Source organism: Manis javanica, chromosome 8 (genome assembly GCF_040802235.1).
Source record: "Manis javanica isolate MJ-LG chromosome 8, MJ_LKY, whole genome shotgun sequence".
NCBI classification, from domain to species: domain Eukaryota; kingdom Metazoa; phylum Chordata; class Mammalia; order Pholidota; family Manidae; genus Manis; species Manis javanica.
In genome coordinates this window covers 111,743,476-111,760,610 of record NC_133163.1, presented here as the reverse complement: position 1 = coordinate 111,760,610, position 17,135 = coordinate 111,743,476, and the positions used below count along the sequence as shown (strand labels likewise).

The following is a 17,135-nucleotide window of genomic DNA, read 5'->3' as shown; positions in this document are numbered from 1 at the left end:
TTTTCAAATAATATTTGCTAAAACCTAGCAATGCCTATTCTCAGATATACAAATCAACACACAGTATGTATACATAGCTGTGTATAGAAGGGGGCAGGCGTTTGAAACAGGGCAGAAGTTTGCTGAACACCTGCTAAATTTTTTCCATTAATTTTCAGAGAATCCCTCACATCAACATTTTCAATCAACATCATCGCCATTATCATCATCTCCATTTTGCCAGTGAAGGGACCAGTAACTCACCCAAGGCCAGCAGTAGTGAGTGGTAAAGTCCTGATTTGAACACAAATTTGAGCTCAAACACATCTCTGACTTCAAAAGCAGACTGTCACTATCAGTGTACTGTTTTCTGGTGGAAGCAATTAGAGAGAAGACAAAAATCCCCATCCCAGCCTCCAGGGGCAGTTCATAAACCATCAGAGTGAAGGTCACAGCACATCTCCAGCTTCCTCCCAGGAGGAGGAGATAAGGGCATCAGGAATCTGGGTGTGTGTGTGACAAGAGAATATCACACCGTAAGGACCTCCCAGTCCTTTAAAAATAAAAACAAACACTGCACAGAGATTTTTTTGTAAAAAGAGGCCAGCTCCACAAAGAGAGACATCAGTGCAGGGTGGATGATGCCAGTTAGCCTAATTTGGCTTCAAGAGTCACACAGAAATTTAAGTGGTGAGGCTCGAGGCAGCTAGTTTAGCCAACAGGGTTGGCACCAGCCCCACTGCTGGGACCAGAAGTAAAATATGATTTGCAGCTGCAACCTTCGTCCTTCCCATCTGCACCTCCCCAGTGAGGGGTTTTGTGGGGAGGGAACACAGAATTGTGACAGATTGCCTGGATTCTCGTTGAGATCACTCTGGCCTTGGCGAGAAGTCTCAGTGAACAAGCAAACAACATACAGAGGACACTCCATCAGACCATAACTTGGGAGAAGGGGACATAAGGAACTCAGAGAATGCGGAATGCATTTCTGAATGCAGCACTGAACACCACTGGGGATAAAATTATTTCAGCACCTACCCATAAAATGCAGAGCAGTCAGAGAAAATTAATCTGGTCAAAGGCTCAAGCTCAGTGCTGGCAAAGTAGGGTCTTCCCCTAAAGACCCTCAGTGGCAGAGCCCATGTGCTAGGAGAGGGTCCTAGTGTAATAAGGCGATAAGCCTCCTTTTCCTCCATCTCAGTCCACCCCACATCTCTCCTTTTCAGTCTTCAACTACAGAGACCAGTGTTCTTTACCTCCAGAAGAAAGTGGGCTTGGCAGGCTCCAGTGAAGGCTGATCTCTCATGCATAGACACACAGAGACTATAGCTGTGATTTTGCCAGTTACATATATATTTCTTGAGGTAGTCCTCATTAGGTTGGTTTTGTTTTGATGATGTTTCCAGCTTGCAAATCTTAGAGGTGGGAAAATGTGTGCATTCTACCAAGGAGAGGCAGGACACATTAATAAGCCTTACTCCCCTCCTTTCAAGCCTGTCTCAACCATTACTGTGGGTTCAGCCATGGAGGCTAGCTGTGATCAAGCCTGCTTTTCTTCAGGCTCCCAGGTGTGGGGATCAGCTGACTTGTACATCACCTGCATTGGATTCAGAATTGGGTTGAAGGATGCATATGAGCTAATTTGTTGACATGCTTTGGCTCTAGGCCCCCGACTTCAAAGTGGCCTTAGCCCATGGTCCAGCTGGGCTCACCAGAGTGGTCACCATCTTGGTGCCAAAGCACTTGGCTTGTGTCATCAGTACACATAACTTCTTTTAGGGGCATGGTGAAAAGGGATGACTGCTCAAAAGCAAAATGGTTAAAGACCCTCTTTATTAGCCATTTCTCTCTCTAAAAAAGACTGGAAGTCCTTTTTGACTTAACTCATGATTCTGAGATGCTCCAAATACACTCTGAGTGCTTTTATAGCTCAGAGGAGATAAAGGTCAGCTCAAGACTCTGATTGTGGCTGCAGGGAAAGTTAAAGGAAAATTTATGAATGAAGTTTACCAAAGAATTTTCTCGAATGAAACAAGATCCTTTGCAGGTCGTGGGAAATACCATACTTTTGCTTATGGGGTTTTGATCAGCAACATCAAGATAAATGCAAAAGAAGTCAATGAAAGAGGAAGCCTACTGACATCTACAGCTCCCACTGAGACCTTGTATGCAACAGTCCCCTTTTCTATATTATATAAACTTCATAAAAATTTAGTTTTAAAGGTGAGCAAACTGAAGCTGAGATGGAAAGTAATGTAACATATCTCAGGTCAAATTAAGTGGCAAAGCTGGATTCCAGACTCAGGTCTTTCTTTTCAAAGCATGTATTCTTAGCCACTGAGAGCATTGCCACATGAAGTTGTTCCCTGTAGACTCACTATATGCTTTACAGTCATTCTCTATATTGGGTTCATACCTACACTAATGCTAAATCCAGCTTTTTGCCTTTTTAAAAAAAACGACCCAAGGGCTAAGAGTGAATTTTCCATTTTTAAATGGTTTAAAATAGAAAATCAAAAGAATCTTCATGAAATGTGAAAATTAAGTAGGATACAGAATCAGAACACAGAAACCTGTTTGTTGTATTTCTACATACTCATAATGAACTAGCAGAAACCAAAGAAAACAATCCCATTTACAATTGCATCAAAATGAATAAAATACCTAGAAATAAATTTAACCACGGGAGTGAATGATCTGTACTCTGAAAATTGTAAGACATTGATGAAAGAAGTAGAAAATGACACAAATATATGGAAAGCAAAGCCTGAGATATTGACTATCTGGTCCTTTACTGAATAAGTCTGCCCACACTCGGTTTACATCATGAATGCAAAAAGCCAATTGAAAGTTGGAAGACTCAGGGGCCAGGGATTAGGGGAGTTGCAGGAGGGTTAATGGGGCTAGGGTAACCTAAAATTTATCAAGTATCTTTACATTCCAGGCACTGTATTTGTTTATCTACATTAGCTTACCTAATCTTCACTAGAGCTCCATAAGGAAATTTCACTCCCACTTTTCAGATGAAAAAACTGAAGTTTAGAGAGGATATGAATGCCTCTCAAAGTCTTATGAGTTTCTGCTATTTCTCACGTAAGTGTCTATTACCATCCTGGATTCTAGGCCAATCTTGACTCCAACACCAAACACTTCCTATTGTAACAACAAAGTATAATCTCTGAATATTAGGACAAAGTGTACACAGATGTAGAATATGGTAGAATCAAATATAAACTTTTCAAAATAGTTCTCCCAGAAGATCTATGCGTGACTAATCTCAAGGCCATTTGGAATTATTGGACTCAATAGCAATATTTAAATGTTTCATAAACTATAATTTCATTGAGTTATTTAATTAAATTTCTAATAGCCTACAGAAACAGTGAATGAGATGTTAGAATCACTCACTTTTAACTTACTTCCTAAATTATGCCAATGAACTTCCTTCAGGACTTAATGGTTTGTTCAGGTTGGAGGGGGGTCTGGAAAAATCTGTTATTTATGCCTTTTAAAAACTTATCTTACCCATATAATTTGTGTGTGTACTATTTCACTTATGATCTCTTTCTATCATTTATTCTAAGTGGTTGTACTTATTTATACACACATGGATTATTTCATGCTGTTGAAATGTCTTGTAAATTTAACTGATTAACTGAAATTAAACATAAATCAAAATTAAAATGAGTCTCTATATTGTTATAACATGTACAGGGATATGTATGATGAAAATCACAAAATATGTTGATAAAAGAAATTAAAAAGGATTTAATACCATGTTCATGTATTGAAAAACTCACCATAGTAAAGTTACCAATTCTCCCCAAGTGGATCTATAAATTTCATGCATTTCCTATTAAAATTCCAGCAAGTTTATGTAGTACAGATAAGCTTATTCTAAAGTACATATATGGAAAGGAAAAGGACCTAAAATGGCTAAAACAATTTTGAAAAAGAAGAAAAATGTGAAGAGAATCACTCAACTTGATGTTAAGCCTTGTTATATAGCTAAAGTGATCAAGATAGGGTGGTATCTGTGGAGGGACAGACATACAGATCGATAGAACAGAATAGAGAACCCTGAAATAGATCTATATGAATGTGTTCAAATGAATTTTGATAATGATGCAAAAGCAATCCAATGGCAAAAAAGACAGCCTTTTCAACAAACAATGCTGTGACACCTGGATATCCATAGGCCAAAAATGAACCTTGACCTAAACCACACATCTTATACAAAACTAACTCAAAACAGATCATAGACCTAAATGTAAAATGTAAAATTGTAAAACATTAAGAAGAAAATATAGGAGAAAATCTCTGGAGCCTAGAGTTAGATGAGTTCTCAGGAATAACAGCTAAAGCAAGGTCCAGAAAAAGAAAAAATGATAAAATGCCCATTCATCAAAATTAAAAATGTTTGCTCTGTGCAAGACCTTTTAAAAAAGATGAAGAGATAAGCTATAGACTAGGAGAAAATATTTGCAAATCACATTAACAAAGGACTTGGACCGAGAATATATAAAGAACTCTCAAAACTCAATAGTAAAAAAAAAAGGTGGGGGAGAAAGAAAAGTCTAATCAGAAAATTGGCAAAAAACATGAACATTTTATTGAAGAGAATATACAGATGGCAAACAAACACATGAAAAGATATATAAAATCATTAGCCATTAGGAAAATGCAAATTAAAGCCACAATAGGATCTCATTAAACACCCATCAGACAGGCTAAAATTTAAAAAAATGGTACCATGACCAAATGATGGAGAAGATGAAAAGAAACTGGATTACCTGTTGGTTGCTCATAAGAGTGTAATATGGTACAGTCATTCTAGAAAACAGTTTGGCAGTTTGTTATGGTGCTACACATGTTCTTGCCGTATGGTCCAGCAATTGCATTCTTGGGCAGTTATCCCACAGGAATAAACATATTCACAGAAAAACCTGTACACAAATGTTCATAGCAGCTTTACATAATAGCCAAAAACTGGAAACAATCCAAATGTCCTTCAGGTAAGAACAGCTAAACAAACTGTGGTACATCCATACCATAGAATACTATTCAGCAATAAGAAGAGATGGATTGTTGATACACATTACAACTTGCATGGATCTCAAGGAAATATTATATGAAAAAAAACTAATTTCAAACGCTTATATTTGCATGATTCCATTTATATAGCATCTTTGAAATAACAAAATTATTGAGGTGGACAGCAGATGAGTGGTTGCCAGGGGTTATGGACTGGGGAAAGGGAGTATGGGTGAGGAGGAGCAGAAGGGATGAAGTGCGTAAGGCTATAAAAGGGTAGCACAAGGGATCCTTGGGTGATGGAATAGAGTTCTGTATCTTGACTATGGTGGTGGTTACATGGATCCACATTTGTAATGTAACTGCATAGACCTAAACACACACACAAAATGAGTACATACAGAACATGAAATCTAAGAAAGTTCTGTGATACTATAGTTACTTTTGGCGGGTGGGGGGGAGGTACAGGAAGCCTCTATTTTTTTTAAACACCTTTATAGAGATATAATTCACATACCATACAACTCATTAATTTAAAATATACAATTCAACAGATTTTGGTATATTTACAGGTATGTGTAATAATCACCACAATCAATTTCAAAACACTTTTATCACCACAGAAAAAAATCCTGTACCCTTAACTATCATCTCCTCATTCCCCACCACCCCACCCCACTCATAAGCACCCATTTACCTACTTTCTTTCTACAGATTTGCCTACTCTGGACACTTCATATCAATGGAATTATACAATGTGTAGTCTTTTGTGACTGGCTTCTTTCACTTAGCATATTTGCAAAGTTCATCCATGTGTAGCATATAGTAGTATACTTCTCCTTTTTATGGCTAAATAATATTGCACTGTATGGATATATGACAATTTTGATCATCCAGTCATTAGATGATTGACATTTGGGTTGTTTCCACCTTTTGCTATGCACATCCACACACAAGTTTTTCTGAGGACATATGCTTTGAATTTTCTTGAACATATATATCCAGCAATAGAATTGCTGGGTCACAGACCATGTTTTCTTTTCTAATTGAGGTACACAAAATAAAATGCACAAGTCTTAGCATACAGCTTGATGAATTGACATGTGTATGCACTCCTGCAACCATCACCCTGATCAAGACACCAGACTTTCTATTTTTTTCCCCCCCCTTCATCTGTTTTACCAATCCCCCAACTTCCTACCCCTATGGTAACCACTAGTCTACTCTCTGGTGCTTATGAGTCTATTTCAGTTTTGTTTGTTCATTTGTTTTCTGGTTCCACATGTAAGTGAAATCATACAGTACTCATTTTCTCTGACCTATTTCACTTAGCATAAGATCGTCCAGGTGTACTGATGTCGCAAATGGCAAGATCCCATTCCTTTTTATTGCTGAATAATATTCCATTGTGTATATGTACCACATCTTTTTAACCATTCACGTATTGATGGACATTTTGGTTCTTTCCATATTTTGGCTATTGTAAATAATGCTGTGATAAACATAGTAGTGCATTTATCTTTTTGGATTCATGATTTTGTTTTCTTCAAGTAAATTTCCAGAAGTGGAAGTACTGGATCATATGGTATTTCTTAGTTTTTTGAGAAGGCTGCATACTGCTTTGCATAGTGGCTGTGCCAATTTATAATTGCATCTGCAGTGTACAAGGGTTACCTTTTTCTAATTCTTTGAGGAATGCCCAGACTGTTTTTCAAAGGGAAATGTAACATGTACATTCCCACTAGCAGCATTTAATGGCTCCAGTTTCTCTACACCCTGACCTACACTTGTTATTATCTCACTTTTTAATTTTTCTGTATTATTTTTACCAGTTCCTGTGAATCTATGATTTCCAAAAATGATTCTATCTATCTTCTTAAAAGTTAAAACAAGCATAGCAAAAAGTAGTCATGATTTTGTTCCTTCCTCTCCTAAAATTATGCTCAAAAATTTTTTTCTTTAATGCTTTATTGCATTTTCCAGAACTTTCAAAACAGTATTAAAGGGTAACTTGTTCTGATCCCAATTTTTATAGATTTATCTGTCAGGAACACTTAACAGGTTTGGAGCACTCTATCATTTTAAGAAAGTACACTTATATTCCAGCATTTTAAAGCAATTTTTAAAAGGAATAGGTGAGTTTTATCAACACCTTAGTGGCTTTATATAAAATGATCATGATGCCATCTTTGCTTTTTCTGTTTTATTGAGATATAACTGACATATAACATTGTATAAGCTTAAGGTGTATAAAGTGATGATTTGATACATGTGTACATTGAGAAATGATCACTACAGTAAGGTTAACATATCTTTCACCTCACAATTACTATTTTTTTTTGTTATGAAGAGAACATTTAAGAGCTATTCTCCTAGCAACTTTCAAGTATATTATACACTGCTGTTAACTACAGTCACCATGCTGTACATTATATCCCCAAACTTATTCATCTTATGACTGAAAGCTTGTACTCTTTAAAAAACATCTCACTTACCCCATCCAAGCCCCTGGTAACCCCTCAATCTACTCTGTTTCTATGAGTTTGGCTTTTTAAAATTCTGCTTGTAAGATCACACATTATTTGTCTTTCTCTGGTTTATTTCACTTAGCATGGTGCCCTCCATCCTTAAGGTTCATCCATATTGTCACCAATGGCAGGAGTTCCTTCTTTTTTATGGCTAAATAATATTCTGTTGTATAAATCTATTAGTTTTCTGTATCCATCTGTCCACTGGACACAGATTATTTCTATATGCTGGCTATTATAAATAATGCTACATTGAACATGGGAGTACAGGTATCTCTTTTAAGATCATGACTTCATTTTCTTCAAATACATATACCCACAAGTGGAACATATGAGAGTTCTCGTTGGAACTTTTTGAAGAAACTCCACACTACTTCCATAATGGCTGTACCAATTTATATTTCTACCAACAGTACACAGGGTTCCCTTTTCTCTACATCCTCACCAGCATCTGTTATCTCCTTTTTTATAATAGCCATTTTAACATCTATGAGGTGACATATTGTGGTTTTAAGCACCTTCTCATGTATCTTTTGGTCATGTGAATACCCTCTTTGGAAGATGTCTATTCACATCCTTTCCCTATTTTTTAGATTAGATTATTTGGTTTTTTTTGCTATTGGACTGTAAGCATTGCTTATATATTTTGCATATTAACCCCTTACCAACTGCTTGCAAATGTTTTCTCCCTTTCTGAAGGTTGCCTTTTCCTTTTGTTGATTGTTTCTTCTGATGTGCACAAGCTTTTTAGTTTGATGCAATCCCACTTGTTTATTTTTGCTTTTGTTGCTTGTCCTTTTGACATATGCAAAAAATCATTGCAAACACCCATGTCAAGGAGTTTACTGCCTAGGTTTTCTTCTAGGAGTTTTATGGTTTTAGATCTTATGTTTAAGTCCTCAATCCATTTGGAGGTAATTTTTTTGAGTGGTGTAAGATGGCATCTAGTTTCATAGTTTTGCATGTGAAAGCCCAGTTTCCCCAACATCATTTATTGAAGAGACTATCCTTTCTCCACTGAGTATTAATGGCTCCTTTGTCAATATTTGTTGACCATCTATGTGTGGGTTTATTTTTAGGCTCTTGATTCTGTTTCTGTGTCTGTTTTTATTCCAGTACCATACATACTGTTTTGATTATTATAAGCTTTATAATATAATTTGAAATGAGGAAATGAGATGCATCCAGCTTGGTTGTGTCTCAAGACTGCTTTGGCTATTTGGTGTCTTTTTTGGTCCTGTAAGAATTTTAGGATTGCTCTATTTCTGTGAAAAATGCCATTGGAATCTTGATAAGTATTGTACTTAATCTTTGGGTAGTATGGACATCTTAATAATAGTTAACTCTTCCAATCCATGAACTTGGGAATCTTTTCATTTATTTGTTTCTTCTTCAATTTCTTACATCAGTGTCTTAAAGCTTTCAGTGTATAGATTTTTCACTCCCTTGGTTAAGATATTCCTAAGTATTTTATTCTTTTGATGCTATTATAAATGGAATTTTTTCTGTATTTCTTTTCTAGATAGTTCATTGAATATGATTCTATCTTATTTGACCCACTGATCTGATTTACTAGGTTCACTAATTCATAATATTGAATTATTCCTGAATTCTCACTTGTGCCACTTGTTGTAATAGGGCAAACTGTGGTCAAGTAGACTATTAAATAATTTTTAATAAACTGACAAAAAATAAAACTAAGGAAAACCACAATTTGAATACCTACGTATGTTATAGTCATTAGTATTGCCTACCTTCTTGATCCTGGCCTTTCCTCTGAGAGATGTAATTTTTTTTTTAAATTCTCAACAGTCTCCAATCTTCTGAAGCATGACGAACAAGTTCTTACATGGTGAACAAGTTCTTACATAGTGAATAAGTTCTTACATGGTGAACAGTGCAAGGGCAGTCGTATCACATAAACTTTCGGTTTTGATCACATATCATGAACTATAAACAATCAAGTCAGATACGATTATTCATTTGATTTCTATACTTGATTTATATGTGAATCCCACATTTCTCCCTTATTATTATTATTTTTTTAAATAAAATGCTGAAGTGGTAGGTAGATGCAAGATAAAGGTAGAAAACATAGTTTAGTGCTGTAAGAGAGCAAATGTAGATGATGAGGTCTGTGCCTATAGACTAAGTATTAATCCGAGCTAGACAAGGGCAACAAAACATCCACGGATGCAGAAGATTTCTCTCAAAACAGGGGTGGGTGAGGTTCTAAGCCTCACCTCTGTTGGTCTCCAATTTCTCACCTGATGGCCCCCCTGCGACTGTGCCTGTCTTAGGTTGTTCCTCCCTTGAGGAATCTTACCGTCTCTGGCTAACCAGTCATGAGAGATGTAATTTTTTAAAAATTGAAAAAGAAGGAAGGAAAGAAGGGAGGGAGGGAGGAACTTTCCAGTACTTTCCTATTTTGCCTTAAATACTTTGTAAAAAGTTTTCATTCAAGCAAATCTATGACCTTGCAATAACCAGGAGATGTGCTCCCCCTCTAATTACCCTACTAAATAACCATGGTCAGATTTTTCTCAGGCCATAAATTCTCTTTGAAGAACAAATTTCTTTTGCTTGCGAACTTGCTGTTCAATTTCTTTTCCTAATTATATGTAGTTTTCTGTGTGCTATGTATTTCCTAAATTTACTGACTTATATGAACATCACCGGAACTGACTCTGTGTGAAGTCTGATGGAATTAACAGCAAAAAACAAGAATACAAGAGATAAGTTTCATGCATGAAGGAACAGAAAAACAAGAAAACATGAAAACTGATGTCAATATCACTGGACATGAGGAAAATTTAGTTTTTGTCCTTATGTGGTATTGGAACTCATCTGTCACCTGTTGCCTTTCAGAATAGTAAATGAAAAGCAGTTTTTTCTTGTAAAACAAGCAGGTCGCACCATCTACTCACAGCAGGAGAGTGGCTAGGGGAGCTAGGATCACACAAACAGGCCAGTGCATTTCAAATAGGGTTACTCTGACTAAGGCAGCCTATCCCAGAGGTCAGGAACAAGGGCTTTGAAGTCAGAGACCTGAATTCAAGTCCTACCACCTTCAGTTACTAGCTTTGCGGCCACAGCTAAGTCATTTGTTCTTTCTGGGCCTCTTTTCTCATTTATAAGAAGATTATAGTAGTAGTTCTGCCACTGGGTTGATGATAGATTTGAATAAGCTATACCTGGCATATAATTACTTAGTAAATGTCACTGTTAATATTAATATTGGGAAATGGAATCATTATAACCTAAAAGGCATCAGCACCATTCAACAATTCACTGATAGTTTAATACTCATACTGAATAGGAATGACTCAACTTCTAAATTATTTTTCTTGAAAACGTGATTCAACTATGGTTTCATCATTTGCAAGGGCCCTGCATTTTCTGGTATAAAACTGAAAGCTGTTTGGTTGAAAGTAACTCATCAGTATGAAGCATATACCTTTCTGCAATATGGCATCTTTATTTCTGCCTCGGCCCAAATGAAGCAGCTTCTTCCAATGAGCAGTAGAGTCCAGAGAAGCATCTATTGCCCCCAGCATCCTAGAGGACAGTGTAACTTCTTTCTTTTTCAGTTCTCTTTAGCTGTGGGGAAACAACCCCTGAAACCACCTTGTCTCTGGCCTACTGACTTCAGTCCCTGGAAGCATCTGAAAAGCAGCTGGTAACACTCCCCTCTGCAACTCAAGAATCCTCACCATGTGATGGAGGCTTTCTCCAGGGCCAAAGGCAAGAGGCAGAATAAGCTGAAGGCGATGAAATCTTTTAGTTGAATGACTACAGTTGAGTATGTGAGGTCAGGATGCAGGAAGGGGGAAGGAAGGTAATGGGGAGGCCTTATCAGTCAACTTAAGAACATACCCATCAAGGGCTTCCCTCAACCTGCTCACAGGTTGAATTTCAAAGACCTGCTCTTTCCTTCTAGTAGGAAGGCAAACAATTTCTATGAAAAAAGATCTGAAGGCCAAAGAAAATCCTGACCATCTAAAAGTATACAAATTAAGTACCATATTTACCACATGAATTCTATTTGGTCTGCCCCGGTCAACAAGCTTTACTTAGCCTAGGGCACTCTTGATAATCTTATGGGAAATTCTCAGGGGAAAGTATAAATAAGTAAAAGGAAACATTCCTTCAGTGACTTTAAAGCAGCAACAGTGTACTTAGCCAATACATAGCTGCCTGGGGGCCTTTGAGCAGAGAGGCTCCCTCACCAGCCTCACAGCCCATAGGCTTCTTGTATGTCTCACAGCTTAACTCATCACCAGGGGCCAGATGCCGCATCTGCCAATGACAGGGGTCTAGGGAACAACTAAGCTTAATAGCAAACACTTCAACAGAAGACACGGCAGAGGCCAACGCCCTCTCCACCCTGCCCAACTCACCTTCACCAGGAAAAAGGACACACCATATGTCCGGAGTGACCGGGCAAGTTTCACATACTTGACCTTGGCTTCTATTTCACTCATCTCTCCACAGTTCTTATGCTCCTACAAAAGTGAGAGTAGCAAGGACCCGTTATTGCAACTCTGCAAGCAACTGTAACTTGATAGAGGTAGTTATTATACACAGTGCATATAGGGGCTATGAATGATCAGTAAGTGACTTTTGTGTTGGAGACCCCTCCACGACGTGTTCCCTCTGACCAAGAGTCAGAGCACACCGGAAGCTCTAATGCTTCATAACTAGGATCTGAGCCCAAACTCCCTAAAGATTTCACAACTATACGCAAGAAGTCATGCATGTGCAGCATGACAGGAACAGAGCCAATAACTGTAACCCAACTTTCAAAGGACTCCATGTCCCAAAAGGTTCATGATTAGCTTTGATTCAACACTTTTAAGAAAAATATTTTTCCTCAGGAGAGGTATCATTCTGACATTCATCCAAAACATGTACTTCTCCAAAGAGCAGGATATGTAAATGCCTATACATCATAGTGCTTGGGAACAACACTGAATAAAAAACATTATAGAAACATTATAAAAAACAAGAAGACTTTGATATTTTGGATTTACTAGAATGATTATTTCATGGCAAAGTTAATGATAGAGTTTTTCTTACAGGTTGTCTAGAATAGACAATTATGACTTTAAGAATAAACCTTTAAAAAGACACCAAAATGACCAAATTCTAATCTATAAAAGAACAAATCTCATGACAAAGAAGCTACTTGTAGCTTCTCCTCAGTGCATTTTAATGGCAAGTCACCTTGTTTCAATGCTACCAAGGCAGAGCCTTTGAATATGCACACTTTTCTAGAAGGGCTAAGTAACCTTTAGCAAGAAGGTACAGATTAAGATAACAAATACGCCCAAAGTAGAACTGTCAGCTTCTTTACTCGAGTCACTGATCATTTATTATATAAGCAGCGTACATGCACCCGGTATGAAAATCATGTGTGGAGGCACCTCTCATACTAGTACAGGACACCAGAGGGTGAGGAGAATAGTGAAGTTCTGTACATTGCCAATACCTGAAATATTCTCTTTTCAGCTCCTCTCTGCTTGATGTATTCTTTGGGCAGGAATTCCTTTAGACTGAGAGAAAGAATAAAAAGAAGTAATGCATTTATTGTTCTATGATGAGAAGGAGAGAAAAGGGGCCTTTGGTAAAAATTCATAGTTAAATCGCTAACTCTCCTGGTGTTTTAAGGTATAATTAATAACAGACTATCCCATCTGATAGTGTTCTTCAATCAGGCACAAATATAAAACCAGTCCAATCAAAAGGGTCAGGCTACCGTTGTTGAAGGATAAAGAATTTCCAGGATATATTATAAAACGACAAGGCAGAGGACACAGGAGTGTCATAGTATGCTACCATTTGTGATAAACAGAGAAAAATCTTTTTCATCTGCTATTGCTAATATGTATTTTTTAAAACAATACAAGGATAAATCTAGTACAAATAAAAATGATTATTTAGTGCCAGAAGGGAAAAACAGGGAGAAAGGAATAATGATGGAAACTAAGCCTCTATAGTCCTTGTTTTCACTTTAGAACCCTTAGTTTTCACTTTAGAACCCCATGAAATCACAAAGGGGAAAAACACAACCCTTAAAAGTTTACAGCAAACTGAAACAAATGAACAACAGTATATCAAGCTGACAGCGTAATTATAGGGAGAAAAATGATTTCAAGGAACTTTGAAAAACAGTCTTTTGACTATATATCCCTTGTAATACATACAAAAGAAAACGAACCATAGATTAGTAATTCAATATTAGTATTACTTTAAAACACCCTCCCTCCCCTTTCTATATATTCACAGAAATACACTCAATAAAATTAGACGATTACATTATGTTTAAGTAGGATGTTATATATAATAAGGATAAAGAAAATGAGTAATTATGTTTTTAGAAACCAAGATTGTTAGCATAAAATACATAAAAATATAAAATAAGAAAAGGTTCAATAAAGACCCTGCAATTTTTCATTTGAATTGGAAATTCATGGAAGTCTGATTCATTTGATTCATTTTTCTTTTTCTTAAAAACACTTTCTAAGGAAGCTAAGGACAAGGACAACCTGATAGCAATAAGCACCCCCAGTACTTGGAACAGGTGGCCCATCTTCAAATACCATTTCCCATGAAAAGGAATCAGGGTTCCTTGGAGAAATGACTGATTCTACTTCTGGGGCAGGAACTGTGTAAAATGTCCCTGAGGCTTCTTATGCCTGAGATCAAAGGAGCTATTAAAATGACACTGGACTGACATCAAGGGATAACCACTGGCCAAAATGGGATGGCTTTTAACACCTTATACAGAAGAAAAAACAGCAAACATGCCACCTAGCTTCCATTACTAAAATTCATGGCCATTCATGACTCACCTACTTCCTCACCCATATCCCCGTTCCCTGGACTACTTTCAAAGAAAACACTATATATCATGTAATTAATTTTATGTCATGGGGCCATTTGAGCAACAGAAAGAATGATGACCACAATGGGTAAGAGCACAGTTTTAAAATTCCATAAATATCCTTTAAAATAATCATTGATCACCTTAGGAGATAGCTAGAGCACCAACTCATACTAAAAACTGATAAAGGGAAACAAAGCTAATAAATGAAGAAGGAATAACAGAAGTCCAAAATCACCATTTACAGCTCTTAATGAAAACAAGCATGAGTGGCTGCTAAAATCAGGAAGTGACAAGTTAATGGGGAACTTTTTAAGAAATGGATCAGTCTTATCAAACCCACTGATCAATTTTCACATTAATAAAAGTGCTATATGCCTCCTCACTGATGCAACAAGGAGGTTACAGCACCACTGAGGAAGTGGTTTTGGCAACAAATAATAAGTAATACGTAATTGAATCAGAATTTAACTAAGACTCTAGATCTAAATATTCGTTTACAAAAAGAAAGATAGAAAAATGTGTCAAGTGACACCACCAGGATACAAATCCCAATGTGGGAAATTCTATAAACATAATTCAGGTTTCTGACAAATAAATGGCTTAATGGTGGAATTGGGAAAGAGGACACAGCAATAGACTAACAGATTTTTTTAAGAAACATAGTTACTACAAAGCTATAATAACAAAGAAGTTGCAGTATGAACATAATAGATGTGCAGATCAATGGAATAGAATTGCGAGTCCAGAAATTAACTTACTTTATAGTCAACTGATTTTCAACAACAATGCCAAGATGCTTCAATGGGAAAAGAACAGTCTTTTCAACAAATGGTGCCGAGACAACTGGATATTCACATGCAGAACAATAAAATTGGAACCCCTACCTCACAACAAAACGAAAAGTACACTCAAAATGGATCACAGACCTAAATGTAAGTGCTGAAAGTATAAAACTCTTAGAATCAAAAAGGAGGAGCAAATCTTTAAGACCTTGGGTTAGGCAAAGATTCATGATCCAACACTAAAAATGTACATGCAGCAAAAGAAGAAAATAAACTGGGCTATATAAAAATAAAAAAAATTTTAACTGTAAATGATACCATCAAGAAAATGAAGTGCAACCCACAGGAGAAAATATTTGCAAGTATCTGACCAGGGACTTGTATCCAGAACATACAAGAACTTTTACAACTTAACAATAAAAAGACAATCCAATTAAAAAATGGGCAGAATACCTGAATAGACATTTCTTTGAAGAAGATGTTTGGATGGTCAAAAGCACATGAAAATATGCTTAATACCATTAGTCATTAGGGAAATGCAAAGAAAAACCACAATATGATACCACTGCACTCCCACCAGCATGGCTACAATAAGGAAGATGGAAAATAACAAGTATTGATGAGGGTATGGAGAAATGGGAACCCTCAAACATTGCTGGCAGGAATGTAAAATGGTGCGGCTGCTGTGAAAAATAACTTGGAGTTCCTTAAAATATTAAACAGCTATTCTACTCCTAGGATATATCGGGAAAAATGAAAATATATATCCACACAAACATCGGAACATGAAGGTTCATAGTAGTATTTAGAGTAGCCAAAAGGTGGAAACAACTCAATGTATTTCAACTGATGGATGAACAAAATGTGGTTTATCCATATAATGGAATGTTATTCAACAATAAAAAAGAATTAAGTATGGTACATGCTACAACTTGGAAACACCGTGCTAAGTGATAGACACCCCTCACAACAGACCATCATTTACATGATTCCATTTATATGAAAAGTGCAGAGCAGGCAATCTGTACAGACAAGATTAGTGGTTGCAAAAGCTGGGATGGGAATGGGGAACTTGGGAGTGACTGCTAATGGACCAGGCTTATTTTGGGAGGATCAAAATTGTTCTAAAATTAGATTGTGGTAATGGTTGCACAATCTTGCAAATACACTAAAAAAACACTGAATTGTACACTTTAAATTGGTGAATTGTATGGTATGTGAACTATACCTCAATAAGGCTGTTCTTAAAAATATGTATATATAATTTGTAGACCTCATTATAAAATGCCACTTTTGAGACAATGGGGGCAGATTTAACATAGTCTGGGTATTAGAGGATGTTAAAGAATTATTGCGAGTTTTTTTGAGTGCTAGGATGGATCTGTAGTTATGTGGGTTTAAAAATTTAATTTTAATTTTTCAGGAAAATATGCTGAGGTACTGATAGATGAAATGATACGCTGTCTGGGATTTGCTTTAAAATATTCCAGCAAAAAAGTAGGGATGGGATGGAGCAGGGCCATGTTGTGGCTATATTAAAACTTGAATAATGATGTCTGGTTAATCTGCAAACTATTTCAATGGACAAAAGTTGTAAAGTACCTTTTCTGAATTTCAGGGATCTAGGTCTGAGAATTAGCAGGACATGCTGGCTTTATCAGAGACCCCAAGTTAGTAAGCAGGCAAGATCTAAGAAATATCTAAGCTGCAGCACCTTAGATATTATGACTGTCATTAAGCAACTTCATGGACAAAAATGTATGATTCAGAAAGAACTGAAATGCACCAAAGCTGAGTCACAGAGAGGTACAGTGACTTAGCTGAGGTCACAGGACTTGTCAGTACTGGAAGCCTCTGACCTCCCAGACCAAGAGTGGATTCCCCTGAACACACAGGCATTCCAGGCTTTCCCCGTGGGCACAC

At 36.8% G+C, this 17,135-nt stretch overlaps 1 protein-coding gene across 9 annotated transcripts in view; it reads right to left on the bottom strand.

Moving 5' to 3' along the window:
- The window catches only part of TLN2 (talin 2), a 440,089-nt gene that overhangs the window by 156,486 nt on the left and 266,468 nt on the right, over window positions 1-17,135 (bottom strand). For all 9 annotated transcript variants that reach the window (XM_073211939.1, XM_073211935.1, XM_073211941.1 and 6 more), the window contains 2 exons: window positions 13,033-13,096; window positions 11,942-12,046 (listed from right to left, as the gene is read on the bottom strand). In XM_073211939.1, coding sequence (XP_073068040.1) covers window positions 11,942-12,046; window positions 13,033-13,096 — 169 coding nt within the window. The remainder of the gene's footprint in view (window positions 1-11,941; window positions 12,047-13,032; window positions 13,097-17,135) is intronic.